The sequence below is a fragment of the Mus caroli genome, unplaced genomic scaffold (genome assembly GCF_978045245.1).
Source record: "Mus caroli unplaced genomic scaffold, Mus_caroli_1 scaffold_7, whole genome shotgun sequence".
Lineage (NCBI taxonomy): Eukaryota > Metazoa > Chordata > Mammalia > Rodentia > Muridae > Mus > Mus caroli.
This window is the reverse complement of record NW_028227262.1, coordinates 25,922,631-25,940,504: the sequence shown is the minus strand read 5'-3', so window position 1 is coordinate 25,940,504 and position 17,874 is coordinate 25,922,631. Positions and strand designations below refer to the sequence as shown.

The window sequence follows — 17,874 nt, the reverse complement described above, 5'->3', positions numbered from 1 at the left end:
GTGGTGTGGTGTGGTGTGGCGTGGCGTGGTGTGGTGTGGGGCTGAGGTTCCTTTGGATTGCTACACATAAGTGGTATAGTCAGGCTGTATGGCACCCTTACTTTTAGCTCTTGAAGAAACACCATACTAACTTCCATGGTGACTAGGGGTTCACACTTTAACTAGCAGCATGTAAGGTCCCCGTTCTCTGCATCCTCACCAGCATTTGTGTTTTTGATAGAATCCATTTTTGATTGGTGTGAGTTGAAATCTCAAAAATGTTTAAAAATTCTTTTCTGTTGTGGCTATTTTGAACACATTTCTAGGTGTCTATGGGCTCTCTGCATTTCTTCCCTTGAGAATTCTCTCTGTTCTGTTCATAGTCCCGTTGGATGTGCATTTGGGAAAGATTTTTCCTTCTGTAAGCCGTCTCTTTGTCTGCCTATTGTTTCTTTTGCTGTTTATGCCACATTTTTGAGGACACTGTTAGAGATCCTTTAGCTAGATAATGTAAAGAGATGGGAAATAGTTTGCATAATTGTTTAAAAGCTTTTGCATAATTCTCTGTGGGAGAATTAAACTTTGGTGTTCTTGACATACCTTCCTGCACCACCTACAGTGTAGGTAGCCTCTCTGCCTAATTTATAGGCTTCTGCAAGAGGCTGCCAGGGACCAATATTTTAAATGACTTTATAATGACCACCACACTATTTATTTGTTTGTTTATTTATTTAGTGTATGTGCGTGTGCGAGTGCATGTTCGTGTGTGTGTGTGTGTGTGTGTGTGTGTGTATGCGTGCAGGGAGATGAACATAGAAGTTAGGACAAAGTGCAGGAGATGGTTCTCTCTTACCATGTGAGATCCAGGGATTGAACTCAGCTTGTCAGGCTTGCTAGCAAACAAAAGTCTTGAAGGTAAAAGATGCTTGTCATACTATACTGCCGGTCCTGACCACCATATTAAAACAGAGGAGTGTGATGCATATTCAATTGCTCTGTGGCCTTGGCTCCAGAATGACGAAGCACATGGAGAGGGTCCAAGCATCACTACAGTCAGCCGTATGCAGATCCTAAGCACAAATAAACTGTGATTGAGAAATAAGTGCTAGCTGTTATAAACCAGCTGGGTACAGGACTGTGGATGACACAGTGTAGTTCGCTCACAATGTGAATTTTTCCCCTAGGGAGATAGCGGCAATTTTAGAACTCACTTTTGCATAAGGAGCTTGAAGGATAGAGTCTCTGGGAGTGAGCAACTACAGGCGAGAGGGTATGTGTCCATGAATCACTGCGTCCCGGAACCTCGTACAGAGAACTACGAATTTTCTTGCCCTTCTTCTATTCTTTAAAAATGTGTTTTTTCTCTTTGCTTACTAAATAATTCAATTTCATTCAGGGCAGGTGTCCATAGTAGGATGCAATGATCTGACTGTGCAGAGGGCTGGCTTGATGGCAGAACTGAAGCCGTAAGCGGTGAGGGGAATATTGGCACGCTGAGGAGAAAGCGTCTGGACTGGGGAGTGGGTCCACAAACCTGAGAGGTGAGGAGGGCAGCTGTGTCTGACAGCAGGCAGGTGAGGAGTCTGAACTCAAATAGGGTGAGGCAGGCACCCATGCTTGGGGGCACTTCTCACGGAAAGTCAGAACCCCAAACGAGTGAGCAGAGGGTCCTCAAGGAGGGCAGCATGGGATGATACCTTGGCATTTGGGAGAGGTGAGGATGGGGACCGTGCATAGTTTTGGCTCCAAATCAGGCTGAGATTCGGAGACTAAGCGGGATGACTGGACCTTTCTCACAGACCAGGCATGGGTTTCAGGAGCCAGGCGAGGCACAGGATGTGGCAGTAGAGAATACAAGCTGGAAACTCAGTGACTTTCAAGATAGAGAGAGAATCCTTGCTAGGATGTGGAGGAAATGGCCTGTCAGAACCCAGGCAGGTTAAAGAGAGTATCCATGCATAAGGCAGTGCTGGCACGGTTTCCAGAGACTGAGAAGGGTGAAGAGACTGTCCCTGCGTGGTGCCACAGTCTAGGGTGTGTACTAGGCGCCTTGGGGATGAAGAATGCTTCTGTCCATGGCAGGGACTTGAGTGTGGTGCTAGAGACTCAGGAAGACCAACTGGCAGCTCTTCAGAGATCACGAGTAGAAACTGGCACATGCTGGGTAAAGGAGGCTTGATTGTGGAGGGTGGCTCAGGGTGAGTGTCAGAATCTCAACTCAGTAGGGAGTTTGACTTCTCTAATGCCCTGGTTCCTCTTTTTCATTCCTTCCTGTTTTCTTCTCTCACCCACTGAGTTCTTGGTATAGCTGTAATTCTATGATTGGACGGAATGCATTTTCTGTCTGCGATACTCCCTTTGCAGGCCAGGGGAGTGCTGCAAGCTCTCGTTCCTAGCTGGTATCAGGATTATTTGCTGTCATGTTTGTTTCTTGTTTAGGAGATATTTTAAAGACGGGATGACATACATCTTCTGAGGGCAGGGGAAACTTTCATCTCAACATGTTTTCAGAAAACATTTATGTTAACACGAACTTCAAAAATAAAGTTGACTCCTCAGACATCGACACAGACTCTTGGCCAGGTAAGAAAACATTTTCTGCTGCTCCCAGTTAGTGATTTGGTAAAGGACAAAGACAGATGGTCTTAGATGCGGCCATGCCTGCAGGTCCCTGGAGCCTCAGCCAAGTGTGTTGTCTGTAGACAGACATGGAAGGTCATGGGATTGTACAATGGAGAAGAGAAAGTGTTGTCTTTACTTTTACCATCTAGAGAAAAATAACACCATACGAGTATATTGTATCGTTTCTACATGCAAATACACATAAATATGTGTACCATATTGTTTCAAAAGTTAGGCTACTGTATAATAATTCCCCATCTCTATTTGGTAACATAGCATAGTTTGTTTGGTATCTAAGTGTTGGATAGCTTCTTTCACTCTTTTCATCCCAGTGATGGAGACTGAACGCAGGACCTTACACATGGTTGGAAAGTATTGTAACTCTTTTAGAAGTGGTGACTAAAAATGTAGCGATTTTTATCATAAAGGTATACAAAGGTTTACAAATACTTCTTGACTATCACATACTTTGCAGTTGGAAGTAAGTCGAAAAACTTTAAAAGTATATGATGAAATACTCTGCAGTCATTATAAAACTGATAAAGAAGACATGATGATATTAAAAAAAATGGTTGGATGTTTCATCCCATGTCTGTAGTAGCAAAACTCAGGAGGCTGAGACAGAGGATTGCTATAAGTTTGAGGCCAGCTTGGATTACATAATGAATTCAAGGTCTACCTTGGGAACATACCAAGGCTCTGTCTCAGAAATAATACAAAAATTATAAAGGAAAAAATTCATGATTTAATGAAAAAAAAGATAGCCATAAATCAGTATTTATGACGTGCCAATTGTGGAAAATATGAATTTATGTGTGAAAGTTTTAAATGTGTTGGAAAATGAATATCAAATATTGGCAACAATTATCCTCAATGTTAAGAATGAATTATTCTATATTTTGGAATGTTTCTAAAATTAACATGATTGTTTCATATTTACATTCTCTTATTATTTCAAACATCACATTATTAGTGTTTATCAGGCACAGCAACAGACTAGGAAAAAGAAGAGGAAATAACAGAACTCAAGAAATGAATTTTGTTTGCCTTTCAGCTCCCCAAAAGAAGAACACGTCTCAGAAAAGTTGTCACAAATTCTCTAAGGTCCTCTTTACCTCACTCATAATCTATTTCCTGCTGTTGACAATCTTATTCTCCAGTGCTCTGATCAGTAAGTACAAGTACAGAGGAACAAGTAAGCAAAGAGAGAAGAAGCTATTAGACAGACAGTTACCCAGAAACCTGGGAAAGAGACCTATTCTGGGGCGATAGAAAGTATTGGAAATTTTGATCTGTCTCAGAATTACTGTCCTGTAAAAATGATGGAATCCATTCTGGCTAGAGAAACATGTCCTGGAGCATCTGCTAGATCTCAGTACCAAGGATGAATCTGTGTCTCCTCGGTAGCATTTAGAAGCCAGCCCAATTGGACACCCAGATGCTCATCTTTTGGAATGAGAAGGGGATAAGAAGTCATGGACCAGGCTCTTTTAGGGACAGTGCTCCAGTGGAACTCCTAATTATATATATATATATATATATATATATATATATATATATATATATATATATATATATATATATATATATTTTTTTTTTTTTTTTTTTCTGTCCCAGTCTGTGTGAGACCTGAAAGCTATTTTTAAAAATGTATTTATTTATTTATTCAATTTATTTACATTCTAAATGTTTCCCACCTTCCAGAGTTCTTCTCTTCCTCCCCTGTCCCCTTTGCCTCTGAGAGCGTACTCTGGGGGGATGAGGGGGAGGGAGTAGGGTGGATAGATGGGGGTGGGATGGGGGAAGAAACACCCTCACCTATACACTTTTTTTTTGGCCTTTAAAGTTCTGTTTATTTAGCATAGGTACACGTAAAAGAGAAATCATCCCCAAAGCCCCCTATACCCTCCCTGGCCCTGCTCCCCAACCCACCCACTCCCACTTCCTGGTCCTGGCATTACCCTGTACTGGGGCATATGATATTCACAATACCAAGGGCCTCTCCTCCCATTGATGGCTGACTAGGCTACATTACTCTGCTACATATGCAACTAGAGACACAGCTCTGGGGGTACTGGTTAGTTCATATCGTTGTTTCTCTTATAGGGTTGCAGACCCCTTTACCTCCTTGGGTACTTTCTCTAGCTCCTTCATTAGGGGCCCTGTGTTCCATCCAGTAGATGACTGTGAGCATCCTCAGAGCTAAGGAAGGAAAGACCATCCAGAGACTGTCCCATCCGGGGATCCCATATACAACCACCAAACTCATACACTATTGCATATGCCAGAAAAATTTTGCTGACAGGACCCTGATATAGCTCTCTGTGTGAGTCTATGCCAATGCCAGAAAGGTAATTTAGAAAACAGTGGATTTCTCTGTAAATTAGCTTTCACATTCATCAAAAATTAAACTATAAATGTATTTTATGTAGGTATTATACTTAGCATTCAATAATTAGTAATATCCATTTACTATGTATTGGGCAGCATGTCAGAGAGTCCACATGCTGGCCCCCAGTCTCAAGAAGTTTTGAGAATGGTCAAGTGAACCAGTGCTTAAAAAAATCATATGGGTGATGCTATGCAGGTAAGAAGAAGTAAACCTCAGGGGCTAAGAAAATCCAGGAGGAGATGACATCTGGACCTGTGTGTGCTGGCATGGCTATAGACATATGTGAGCATGGAAGATGAAGAAATATCTTCAGTGCATTCTGAAATGTGTAGTGTTCCATGAAATGGCTGAGGGCAGACAAATTTGGACTCATATATAAAAAATAACACATAGCATAATACACTTATTTCCTCTCTGTAATTTATTTTTTTAGTAGCTGTTGCTGAGTCATTATCTATCTTCAAACTTCGTAGGCTAATTGAACTATTGATGTAATCCCTGCTCCCTGGTTTCACCAAGACTGTTCTGTCTTGGGAGATTCTCATGGTCCTAGGTGAACGTATGCATACTCATGGCGTTGTGTATCAGTTACAGGCAACCCAGCTCAGGTCAGGAGATAGAGAAATAAAACAGACTCAGTTTCTTGAGTATGGAAGTGCAGACATAGTCCAAATGGATGTGGGTCTAGGGAAGGTTGAAAAGTGTGACCACTTTCCCAATGTGCCACAGACATGGAGAACCACTGAAGAATTTGAAGTAGGAAATGATTAAAATTAAAATTGAGTTATAGAAGTGTGCTATCGCAGAGGCGTAAACATGAAGGGAAGGAGGAATTATAAGACTAATTGAGAATCCATTTGAGAAGTGATGGAGGTTTCATGTAAGGGCCATGCTAGTGATGCACAGGAGAGGAGGTAACTTCAGCCAAAAGTGGGTAAAGATTTGGTTTATATTGATAGCTTAGAACTAGGGGACACAAAGAAACAACACATAACTTTAATATTCTGATCTCATAAAGTCAACAGTCATGAAGTTATTTGAAGGGGAAGAAGATGAGCAGCAGGTTTGGGTTGAAATATGATGACTTAAGCTTTGTTTATGATCACCTCAATGCAGATTTAGTTGGACGCGTGTTAACATATTTTAGGAATGAGGAATAGATTTGAGAAGATTTTCACTTATATGTAGCAAATACCAAAACAGACAAACAACCAAACAATCCCCCAACTCCAAAACACCCCCCCCCCAATCCCCACTCCCCTAACCTCGAACCCTGCCAACTCAGGAAAACTCAATATCAGTAAGGAAGAGGAATTTGAAGGATAAAAGAAATATAGATTGGTGAGTAGGGAAGGAAACACGTAGGAAAGAGCACAGGAAGCAGTAGCAAGCAGCAGGCAAAACTGGAGCGAGCCACCATCCCTCAAAAGTGAAGCGGGGAAAGAACCAGGCTTGTGTAATTTGGGAAGTCCTTCAGGGAAAAAAGATCTGATTAGTTAGTGTACAGGAAGAGCCACTGAAAGTCCATTTCAAGACTAGTTTGGTAAATTAGCAAAAATAAAAGCCAGAATGTGGTGGGCAACTCAAGGAATGAGTGGGAGATAAAATTCAATTTCTCCAGGAATGTTGAGTCGGTTTCAGGTTAGGAACTCAGTGACAGCATGAGGACACTGAGAATGAAGAGCTAGCTGGGGTAGAGGGAGGGGAAGGAAAGAAGAGAATGCAAACAAAGTCCTTTCGATCACGGTCAGGTTCTTTTTATAACTCCCATTCTTAGGAAAACCAGAACTAGTCTCAGCTCCTTTCTCCCTCACCTTTTCTGGGCTATGCACATACTTGAAAGAAATTATCACCTAAGATTAGTCTTTCAGTGTGCCCTACATTAAATATTGATGAATATCCAGGATGAGGGATCTGTCCCTTCCTTTCTGTGGTCCAATAGGAGTAGGGTTAGATTGACTAAAGGGTGATGGGAATTTTTTTTGTGTGTGGTAGGGTCTCATGTAGCTCAGGCTAGGCATCAACTAACTAACCATTTAACTAACCAACCAACCAACCAACTAAGCTAATCAACCAACTAAACTAACTAAGCCAAGCAACCATCCAACCAAGCAAATAACTAACGGTACTAACTTGCATAGTAAAGGATGACCCAAAACTTATCTTTCTTCTAATTCCCAAGTGCTAGGACTGCAGCCACCACATTCATCTTATGTTGATGGGGAGTATTTCCTAGGCAGGCTCTAAACTACTCAGGTAATTGGACATTTATAGATTTTGTTTCTATAAAGTATGTAAGAAAGTAAAAAAGGAAGGAGTTGAGTCATAGTACTACCAGGAAAATGAATGGCTTTTATTGTGTTTTCCAGCTTTGTTTACAAAATATTCTCAGCTGCTTGGAGAGAAAACGATTATAAAAGAACTGAACTACACTGAATTGGAGTGTACAAAATGGGATTCACTCCTGGAAGGTAAAACTTAATGTGCCTAGAACCAACATTTCCAACTAGATTCTCAGCTAGATCCATCACACCCACTATGGGGAGATATATGACTTTATACCATGCACTCACTACCAGCTGCCTGTGGGGTGCTTTTTAGAGGTCTCCAATCAGGCATAATTGGGATGTGTGGCTGCCTAGTTTCAACAAAGAAAAAAGATTCAGGGAGGGTCGATATGGGATTGAGTTGAATTTTATTAACAACAGAAAGGAGCTCCTGGGAAATGAAGAAAATCTGGTGGTGTGAATGTGAGCAACTCAGGGAGTCATATTTAAGTGTGTGTTTAATATTTTTATTTTTAATGTAAAATGTTACATGCATGTGTCTCTCTGTGGGTTTGTGTGAGTGAAGTGCCTGTAGAGGCCAGAAGAGGGCATTGGATCCCCTGGAGCTGGAGTTATATGCAGTTGTGAGCCACTGTTCCTGGGTCTTGGGAACTGAACTCCAGTTCTCTGCAAGAGCAGCACGCACTTTCAATGTGTTAGTGTGCAGCTTAATTTTCTCAAGACTTAAACAAAGAACTTTTTTTTTTTTTGCTAGTAAACAGAGCTGGAAAGGTGGACTTATGAAGGTGTGTATTGCTTAGGTTTAGGAGAGGGGAGTGTTTAAGGCTGTACATCACTTTGGCCTTGAGTAAACAGTTTTTCTACTGTCTTTGGCCCTAAATAGGCACAGTTTATTGTCTTTGGCAAGATACCTTTGCAAAACACCTATTTACTTAGGACATTTAAGCTTGCCTGGGGTTCCTGCCTTTGTAAGCAGATCCCACTCTTCACTCAGCTGTCTCCTTTGCAGCACAGAAGCCCTCATTCCTACTCAGGGAGTCTGTCCTATGCCTACATCTTGAAATATTCTCCTTATTTTTTTTTCCTGTATCAACTTCAGGGTTTCAGGTCTCATAAGTAAGGTGTTTAATCCATTGAGACTCTATTTGAGAGTCAGTTTTATACAGAATGGCTAGGTATCCAGCTTCATTTTTCATGTTAGCACCTTGTTTTTTGAGTACAATTTGTTGAAGAGGCTGTCTGCCTCTGATACGTATTTTTTGTCAAGAACTCAGGTGGTTGTAGCTGTGCTGATTTATACTTGTGCTTCCCATTTCTGTCCATCAATCGACCCGTGTGCTTTTGGGCTGGTACCATGCTCTAGAGTCTAGCTTGAAGTCAAGGATGGTGGCACCTCCAAACGTTATTCTGTTTTCCTCAGGATTGCTCTGGCTGTCTTTTATGCTTCTGTATGAATTTTGATACTCTTTGAGATTCATTTATCTTATGAAGAATGTTGAAATTTTGATGGGAATCACATTGATCTACTGACATTTGGGATCTTTGTGAGAGATTACTTTTCTATTTCATTTCAGTTTGTCCCCTTTAAGGGCTCACAGATATCTCTGTTGCCTAAGGAGGATGCAATTAATATCACAGAATACTTAAAATGTATTTTTCAGATATTACATTTCTATTCAGCTCTTTATGTTTTTATTTGTCCATGGTTTATATATATTTTTAAAACTTACTTCCAGAATCTTAATATTTTCTTCTTGAGACATCTATCATGGATAAAGCTTTTCAGATTAACCTATACTTTTGTTATCTTGCTTGTTAGGATATATTGACTACCATTTTTATCATCACTAATTAAAAATACATGTCTGATAACTGAAAATTTTCTGCCTTGGTTGTTGACATTTATTCTTTTTGTACATATATGTGTATATATTTAGGTAATATAAGAGCTCTCTGGTTCTTGCTATGATGAGTTCTATTCTTTGCAGACTGAGATTGTTTAGCATTATATCCCCAGAGTCTGGGTGTTCTTTACAGTCTGTTTTTCTGGCTTTTTCTGATACCACCCCAGTAGGACAGAGAGCCCTGACATTAGTGATAGTGGAGGTAGACTTGGGTTTCTTTGCACCTGAGGAGTGAGGGGCTCCTGCTGCATCTTGGAGAAGCTGGAAGTTCCAGCTTCCACATGGTGTCTACATACAAATAACTTTAAAATGACTTTATTACATTGCATTTACATTTTCTTCTTTCTCCAAAGACAAAGTCTGGAGCTGTTGCCCAAAGGATTGGAAGCCGTTTGGTTCCTACTGCTACTTCACTTCAACTGACTTGGTGGCATCTTGGAACGAGAGTAAGGAGAACTGCTTCCACATGGGTGCTCATCTGGTGGTGATCCACAGTCAGGACGAGCAGGTACATCCTGGGAGAGAGCGGAGTCTGGGCTCAGCAGGCTGTCTGCCAGTTTCTACTAAGAGGGAGTTTTGTTGATGTGGGTGTTGGTGCTGTGGCAGAAGGCTTTCCAGCAGATAGGCAAGAATGGTTGCCTTAACCCTTGCCTTGTACATCTTGGTATCACTTCAGTGGAACTAAACACCAAGGAACCGTGGCATCAAAAATGCAACACACTAGGCTGGAGGAAACGATGAAATGTTTCTGCTCAAAACATCAGTTTGTCGTTTCCACACTCTAGTGTTTCCTGTAGTAGTACAACTGACTAACAGAGAAGGGCACAGGGAAACAGGACCAAATTGGGATGGTCATGGCCAGCCTTGAGAAACAAAATAGATGAAGTGTGAATGGAGAATGATTAAATGTGCAAAATTCTCTCATGCACAACTGTCAAAAATGGTGTTGGTGAAGAAAAGAGGGAAAGCCAGTTTGAGATGGGGATTCATTATGATCATGGTCTGAAATTGTTTCTAAAGTCGTGAAAACATGAGTGATGACTTTGACTGTTTCCTGATCATCTGAGAAGAAGTGCACCCTGGGGGTTGGGGTGAGGAGATGTGTACTCCTGGGGGAGAGGGGAGAAAACAAGCACTCCTGGGGGTTTCTTCTATTCCTTGATCCTTGGTTTTCTAATCTTGGTGTGACCAGAAAACAATCAGTCACAATATCACAGCATACCTCTAAAATCTAAAATTTGAAATATATTTAAAAGCCTAGAGAGATGAAGTAGGATTTGATTATTGTGTATTTGTATATGTGCACCATATTGAACCCTATAATTTTGTATCATTAAAATCATTTTTAAAAGATCTTATAAAAAATTCTATAACAGAAAAGAGTTATTCAATCGAGGCTGAAGGCTGTATCTTTCTTTCCTCTTAGGATTTCATCACCGGGATCCTGGACATTGGTACTGCTTATTTTATAGGACTTTCAAATCCAGGTCATCAACAATGGCAATGGATTGATCAGACACCGTACGATGATAATACCACGTGAGTGTAGACTTACAAGAGGAGTTCTAGGTCCTGTATCATGAGGAGAATTTAGGGTGTTCCAGCTGTCAGTTATGAAGCTAAAATAGCTGCCTCCTGGTGAAACAGCTGGGGATGGAGTTCCTTTTACTCTCCCATGTACTCATAACAGGAGTCCTATGGGTCACACATTACTGCTATTCTTAGTAGAGATGAGGAAACTGAGTTTGAAGAGTGTAGAATAGAAAATACCCAACCAAGGTCTTTACCCATAGATGTATTTTATTATGGTTTCAGTTTCTCATCTATATCTTTAAAAATAGGATTTAATTCATTTTTATTTGTGTATATATATGTGTGTATTTCTGTGAGTTTCTGCCACATGTATTTGAGTGTCCACAGAACTCAAGCGGTTGTTGGGTCGAGTGGAACTGGGGTGGTTTGACCTTACCAATGTGGGTGCTGGGAATAGAACTCTCACATTTTCTCTCGAAAATTAGCAAGCATTCTTAATGTCTGAGCCATGCCCCCAGCCATAATTTATATCTTTATAAGATAAATTCATGACAATATTCTAACTATTTCTCATAAACCATGAGCCCTCAATCTGATATTGTTGTGTTTCCATATTTACATGACCGTTTATAAGCTCTTAATTTATTACTATGTTGCCAAATCCTTTCTAATGTCTGTTGTAGGAAACATGTAGTGATAGGATTGTCACTCCCAGTTTTCAGAGAAGAAAACTTGGAATCCAGGTTACTAAATTATTAGTCCTAGATGACAGAAAAAAGTAGGCTATCTAGATATTTTAACTTGATCTTCAGTCTCTAAAATAATTCCATTGTAAAATGAAAACAAGGGTTATTAAAACATGAAAATAAGAGGAGACCTTTTCACCATGTAAATAATCACTATGGGTTGATTGTCCCCTGGTACCTAGACCTAGGGATGGGGAAATAGTATCCTTTGTGATGTGTCCTGGGAGAAGGGTTAAGTAACAAGCTAAGAGAACATTGAGTGCTGTGATCTCCATAAATTCCAACCTTATTCTCAGGCTTGCTTCCTCTTTTCAAGCATTAGTGTAGAAAACACCCTGATGCTCTTTCCTCTCTTTCAGATTCTGGCACAAAGGTGAGCCCAGCAGTGACAATGAACAGTGTGTTATAATAAATCATCGTCAGAGTACTGGATGGGGCTGGAGTGATATCCCTTGCAGTGATAAACAGAACTCAGTTTGTCATGTGAAAAAAATATACTTATGAATCACACATTCTCCATGGCCACGGGATTGCATTGTTATCCACCATTATGCAGACACTTGGAAAGTTCTTCATGTGGAACAGAGGTCCACAGAATTTTAGGTAGGCAGCCAATGGTTTTACATATGATAATACTGGTACATATGTAAACTTACTTGGTCATTGTCATTCTCTTATATAATGAGAATTTTCCATGTACCAGAGGCTATATAGGAGACTCTGTGCATATGTGGAAGCAACAAACATCTCTGCCCATTCTTAGATTCCCAAAGTCTTATTCCTTTTACCCATCTCTCTCTCTCTCCCCCCCCCCCCCTCTCTCTCTCTCTCTCTCTCTCTCTCTCTCCCTCTCCCTCTCCCTCTCCCTCTCCCTCTCCCTCTCCCTCTCCCTCTCCCTCTCCCTCTCCCTCTCCCTCTCCCTCTCCCTCTCTCTCTCTCTCTCTCTCTCTGGCTTTGGTTTTATTGATGTATAGTTAACAAATAAATCATGTATACTTGTGTTAGTTACACTGTTTTGACTTGATGTGGAAATACATTGTGGAGAGGCTACCACAATTAGATTGACAACACCTGCTACTACCTACCACAGTTGTGTGTGTGTGTGTGTGTGTGTGTGGTTTTAGAATATTTAAGATCTTCTTACATAAGTCCTGACACACAGGGTGATATTGTTGGCTATTGTCACTTTGACCCTCAGTAATTATTCCTGTTTTCTTTGGCAGTTTGTGCCCTCTTCCATCAGCATTTTCTCATGTGTCCCAATACCTGCACTATCAGGAACCATACCCAAACTTTGTCCCCATGGCTAGTGTGTCATGTTCTATGGGTGTTGTGTGGCTCTAATGGCTGGCTGATCTTGGACTGGGTGAATTACATTAACAGCAAGTTTAAGGAGACATAACCTTCTCCTAGACCCTCCAGTGATTCTTGTTGTCCCACCTTGGTGCCTGCTGCATTAGGAACAGCCTTGTCCCTGTGAATGGATGTTGAGGAGACCAATATGTTCCATGGGAACCTTTATGCTGTTCAACATGCTAGAAGCCCTTTAAACTTCGTATCATAAATATTTTAAAACAGAAATTGACTGAATGGTATCAATACTCATAAAACTACCCCATCCATATTTAACGGTTGTTAACATTTTGATAATTTGTGTATGTATATACATATGTGTGAACAGATATATTCATTTGCTAGGACATTTGAGAGTTAGTTTGCTACATAACAGTTCAGTCAACATTTTAGTACCAAATACAATTATCACTCTTAGAAAACTTGATAACTTTTTTTCTGAAATTATATGTGACCTCATACATATCTCCTCAGGTGCTCCCAAATATTTCTTTGGCTGTTCTAGTATGCTATGACCAAAAGTATATTATTTACTACTTAAAGTTAATCTCAAATTCAGGCCATGCCTCCACAAGACTGTCCTCAGTTCAGACTCAAGTCAAAAGTTCAGTAGGTTCCAAGGATGCCTTTACTTCTAATCTACTCTGCAGATTTTGAGAATTCCATTATACCTGAGGATGTATAAGTTGCTACAATGACTCTCTGAACTAATGATTATGCTCTACCAGGGTTACAGTTTTATTATACCAAAACATACAAATCAGAACTAAAGGGAGAGACATATAAGGTGAGGTCTAGGAGGGTTCCCAAAATAGGGAACTTCCATTGATCTCATATATGTATTTCCTAGAATGTTAAGGAATGACAATATATAGAAGAGGCCCACTAGGGGTGGCCTCTGATGCTCACAGATTCATAGGGGTTCATCATATAGGCATGAGCAGCTGATTGATCATGAGAGTGAGCTCAGTTTTCAGCATCATTTCACTTCCAGCGTGAACATCTCATGGTGCAAAGGCACAACATTTTTAAACACATGGTCAGTGTTTCTGAAATGGTGAGCTCCTAACATGAATCACTGTGTTAGCAGGCACTATTAGATAACTGAGAGGCATAAAGCTTCATGGTCTACCATGATAAAACAGACTTTCCAATAGCTCCAGGAATCCTAAAGAATTAGAGAGGCAACCTCCCATGACTTAGGTAAAAGTCCGGAAAGAATCTTTGACAGCCCAGATGTCATATGATAAAAATTTAGCAGTAACTGAACAGGGAAATGTGCACCATTACCTTCACAGGAACTCCCAGAGTGCTTCAGGATAGAGCCCATGGTGCACATGACAACCTTCCCACACTTAATCCATATAGTACTAGTTTCCTTTAATATCAGAAAGAAATATAGGACAAGTTTCACTATTTTATGCTTGTGTTGAAATGGTTCCTCTCTGCTCATGGTATTAATGTTCCATTTTGAAATCCAATAACAAGACAGCTATTGAGTACACAATGTAAAGGGATTTAGTGTGGTTGCTATGATGGTTCCCCAGGCTTACATACTTCCCTGTAAAAGACTAATGCTTCAGTGCCTTTGACACATATTCCTTTATATAAAGTATGTTTCCAACCCCAACTGACATGTGTGTCCAAGTGACTTTTATTGGTTCATAGAATGAGAATGAATCTGACTTCTCTAAATACAAGAGGCTAAGGCATATTCAGCTTCCAAGGAGCTGTGGTTCTCTATGATCCTGGGGACAAAAATGATAAACATAAAAAGAAGCTGGTCAGAATTACAATAACCCATATCCAGGCCCTTAGGATACACAAATGAGAAATATTTTTTATTACAAGCCACTTGGACACTGGAATTGGCTGTGTCTTAGTCTAGTGTATGTGAGATATGGAAGCTTTGGACATATATTTTGCTATGGGAAAAAATTTGTAAATATCATCCTGAGTAAGGTAACCTAGTACCAAAAGAACATGCATGGTATGTACTCATTTATAAGTGGGTAATAGTCACAGAATGTAGGTATCATGCTATATCCCATGGACCCAAAGAAACTAAACAAGAAGGAAGGCCCAAGAGAGGAAGCTTGAATCTCACTTAGAAGTGGGAATAAAGTAGACATAAGAGGCAGATGGATAGACAGAACTGGGGGGTGGGGGGAAAGAATGGGGAGGAGAATGGGGAATTCAGGATCAGGTATGGAGAAGGATAGGAGAGATGGCCATATGGCCATAGGAATGAATGGAATTCTGCAATGGATGGGGGTGGGGAGGTAGGAGGGCATCTCCAGGATGGGACAGAGACCTGCAATAAGGGAAGTGCTCAAGATCAGTGGGGGTGACCTTAGCTGTGACTCACTGTACTGGAGACATGGAACTTGAAGACATGGAACTTGAAGAAGGCACTTCCTGTAGCCAGGCAGGAACCCCAGTGGATCTATAGAGACACCAACCCACCCACAGGTATTTCAACCTAAAATTTATACTGTCTAGAAGAAATACAGACATGGGCGATGGAGCAAAGAATGAGGGAATGGCCAATCAATAACCATCCTGACTTGAGACCCATCCCATGGGCAAGCACCAATCCATAACACTATTAGTGATACTGTTATGGTTGCAGACAGGGGCATGTTGTCTTCTGAGAGCTCCACCCAGCAGCTGACTTAGATACAGGCACTCACATCATGGTGAGGAAAGTACCCATATGTGGCCACTTCTTGTGGTGACTCAGAACCCCAAATAGTTGAGGAGAGGTTCCTCATGGAGGCCCAGTTAGCACAAAACCCCAGCATAGTGGGATGGAATGTGGGCTGAAGTGTGATTGGCATCTGACTGCTTCTGGCAGGGGAATAGACCATTTGATTGGTGTGACTTGTATGTAGTTGAATGATGTTTTAGTTTGCATTGTTTTGCTGTAAGGAGAAACCATCCAATGGCAACCCTTATAAAGGAAAACAGTTAATTGAGTCTGGTTTACAGTTTCAGAGGTTTAGTCTGTTATTGTCGTGGTGGGAAACATGGCAGAGAATAAACAGACATGGAGCTAGGAGAGAGCTGAGAGTTCTACATCTTGATCTAAAGACAGCAGAAAGAGATCATGTGCCATACTGGGCATAGCTTGACCATTGTGGGAAGCCATTCTGGACTCCCTGGCCAGCCAGACGGAAATCTATGCCAGGCAGTAAACAAGCCCATATTTGGTGGATGGCTCGCTCTTAATCCCTGATTGGCTGAGCAAGCCTGCCTGGTGAGGTGATGTGACCTGTGGTGATTGGTTGAGGCGTGTTTGTGGCTTGAGTGGATAAAAACGCTTGTACCCCAAGAGGTGGGTGATTTGAAGAGAGAAGCTGTCTGAGTAAACTGCTTTAAGAAGAACCGGTGGTTGAATTTTTCTTGCTGGCCGAGTTGGACACAACAAGTGGTGCCGAAACCCGGGACCCGACTCCCCCACCAAAGAGATTCAGAACTTTCTGTAGTAAGGGTCTGTCAACAGGATGAGTACGGTAAGTAACTCACCATCCTGAGGTTGGGATTAGGCTCTCGGTAAGAGATGATAAGGTTCTCGGTAAGAGACAATTAGGCTATCAGTAAGAGACAATAAGGCTCTCCGGCTCTGGAGATGAGAAAGTGAGAGGGTAGTGAAAGTAAGAGGGTAATAGGGATAGTCTATGGATTACTTTCTTTTTCTAGCCATTTGGATAATTTTTCTTACTGCCTTTTGGTTTAAGGACTGGCCAAAAGGATGGCCGATTCAAGAGTCAGAACAAATATTACAAGGCTTGGGCTATGCAAAGAGCCCAGACATAAGTGCCAGGATGTTCCCTTGGAAAGATAAGGAAGGGCATTATGGGATGTTTCAACGATATGTGCTTGAGCTGCCCATTACCTTATGGGGTAGGGATTTGTTGAAAATAGTGTCCTATTTAGGAGCAAGGATCGCCCCTACGGCCGTTTGGCCTCAAAAGATACAGTTGAGGGTTGATTCCTTGCATACTTTAAATGATTTTCAGAAATTGTTAGGTGATATCAATTGGATTCGGCCCTATTTGAAGATCCCAAATGTTAAATTAAAACCTCTGTTTCAAATTTTAGGAGACTCAGAGTTAAGTTCCAAAAGGGAATTAACACCTGAGGCTAGAAAGTTCCTTACCCTAGTGGAAGAAGAATTGATTAAAGCCCAGCTTCAGCGTTGTAGAGAAGGGTTACCCATCATTTTGATAATATCACCTACCGAGATGCAACCCACAGGATTATTGTGGCAAGAAGGCCCATTGTTATGGATCCATTCCAAAATATCTGCTGGGAGGACATTAGATCATTACCCTACAACAGTGGCTTCTTTAGCCTTGTTGGGAATTCAGCATTGTTTACAATTTTTTGGTATAAACCCCAGCTCTATTGTAATCCCTTATGATGGGTATCAGCAAAAGGTCCTAACAGCAAATATTGATGAGTGGACTATTTTAGCCTGTATTAATGAGGGCCCATTTGATAATCATTATCCCAAACATCCTTTAATGACCTTTTTAAAGGAACATCCAGTCATTTTTCCTCAAGTGGTGAGGAAAACACCCATTAAGGATGCAGTTAACGTGTTTACTGATGGATCAAAAACCGGATGCGGAGTATATATGGTAGAGGGGAATGATCCTGTGGTCAGGCAGTATTATCCCTGTACTCCGCAGATGGTGGAATTACAAATAGTTATTGAGGTCATTAAGGATTGTGATTTTCCTTTTAATCTAATTTCAGATTCACAATATGTAGTTAATTTAGTTTTATCCCTAGAAGTGGCTGGCCAAATAAAAGCTCGTAGTACCTCGTATCCAAGCCTTGGCTTTACAATTACAGAAGTTGCTGTAGGAAAGATGCCAACCATTATATATTGGACATGTCCATGCCCATAGTGGGCTTCCAGGACCCTTAAGTAGGGGAAATGATATTGTGGATAATTGTGCTCATATAGAGTTCATATTTTTACCATCCCCTATGGAGTTAGCCTCACAATTTCATTCTAAATTTCATGTTAATGCTAAAACTTTGCA

At 40.9% G+C, this 17,874-nt stretch overlaps 1 protein-coding gene across 1 annotated transcript; it reads left to right on the top strand.

Moving 5' to 3' along the window:
* The first annotated feature begins 2,336 nt into the window (after window positions 1–2,336).
* LOC110296941 (C-type lectin domain family 4 member A-like) lies at window positions 2,337–12,330 on the top strand. Its single transcript, XM_021165748.3, has 6 exons — window positions 2,337–2,562; window positions 3,656–3,772; window positions 7,363–7,464; window positions 9,539–9,693; window positions 10,612–10,724; window positions 11,824–12,330. The coding sequence occupies exons 1-6, from the start codon at window positions 2,481–2,483 to the stop codon at window positions 11,966–11,968; spliced, it is 714 nt and encodes a 237-aa protein (XP_021021407.2). The 5' UTR covers window positions 2,337–2,480; the 3' UTR covers window positions 11,969–12,330.
* The last annotated feature ends 5,544 nt before the right edge of the window (window positions 12,331–17,874 follow it).

What these genes read in the sequence shown, in the direction of transcription:
- LOC110296941 (XM_021165748.3), top strand. Translation starts at nt 2,481, where the DNA reads ATGTTTTCAGAAAACATTTATGTTAACACGAACTTCAAAAATAAAGTT. An exon ending in CGACACAGACTCTTGGCCAG is followed by an intron (nt 2,563 to 3,655) that starts GTAAGAAAACAT and finishes TTTGCCTTTCAG; the next exon opens with CTCCCCAAAAGAAGAACACG. An exon ending in TCCACAGTCAGGACGAGCAG is followed by an intron (nt 9,694 to 10,611) that starts GTACATCCTGGG and finishes CTTTCCTCTTAG; the next exon opens with GATTTCATCACCGGGATCCT.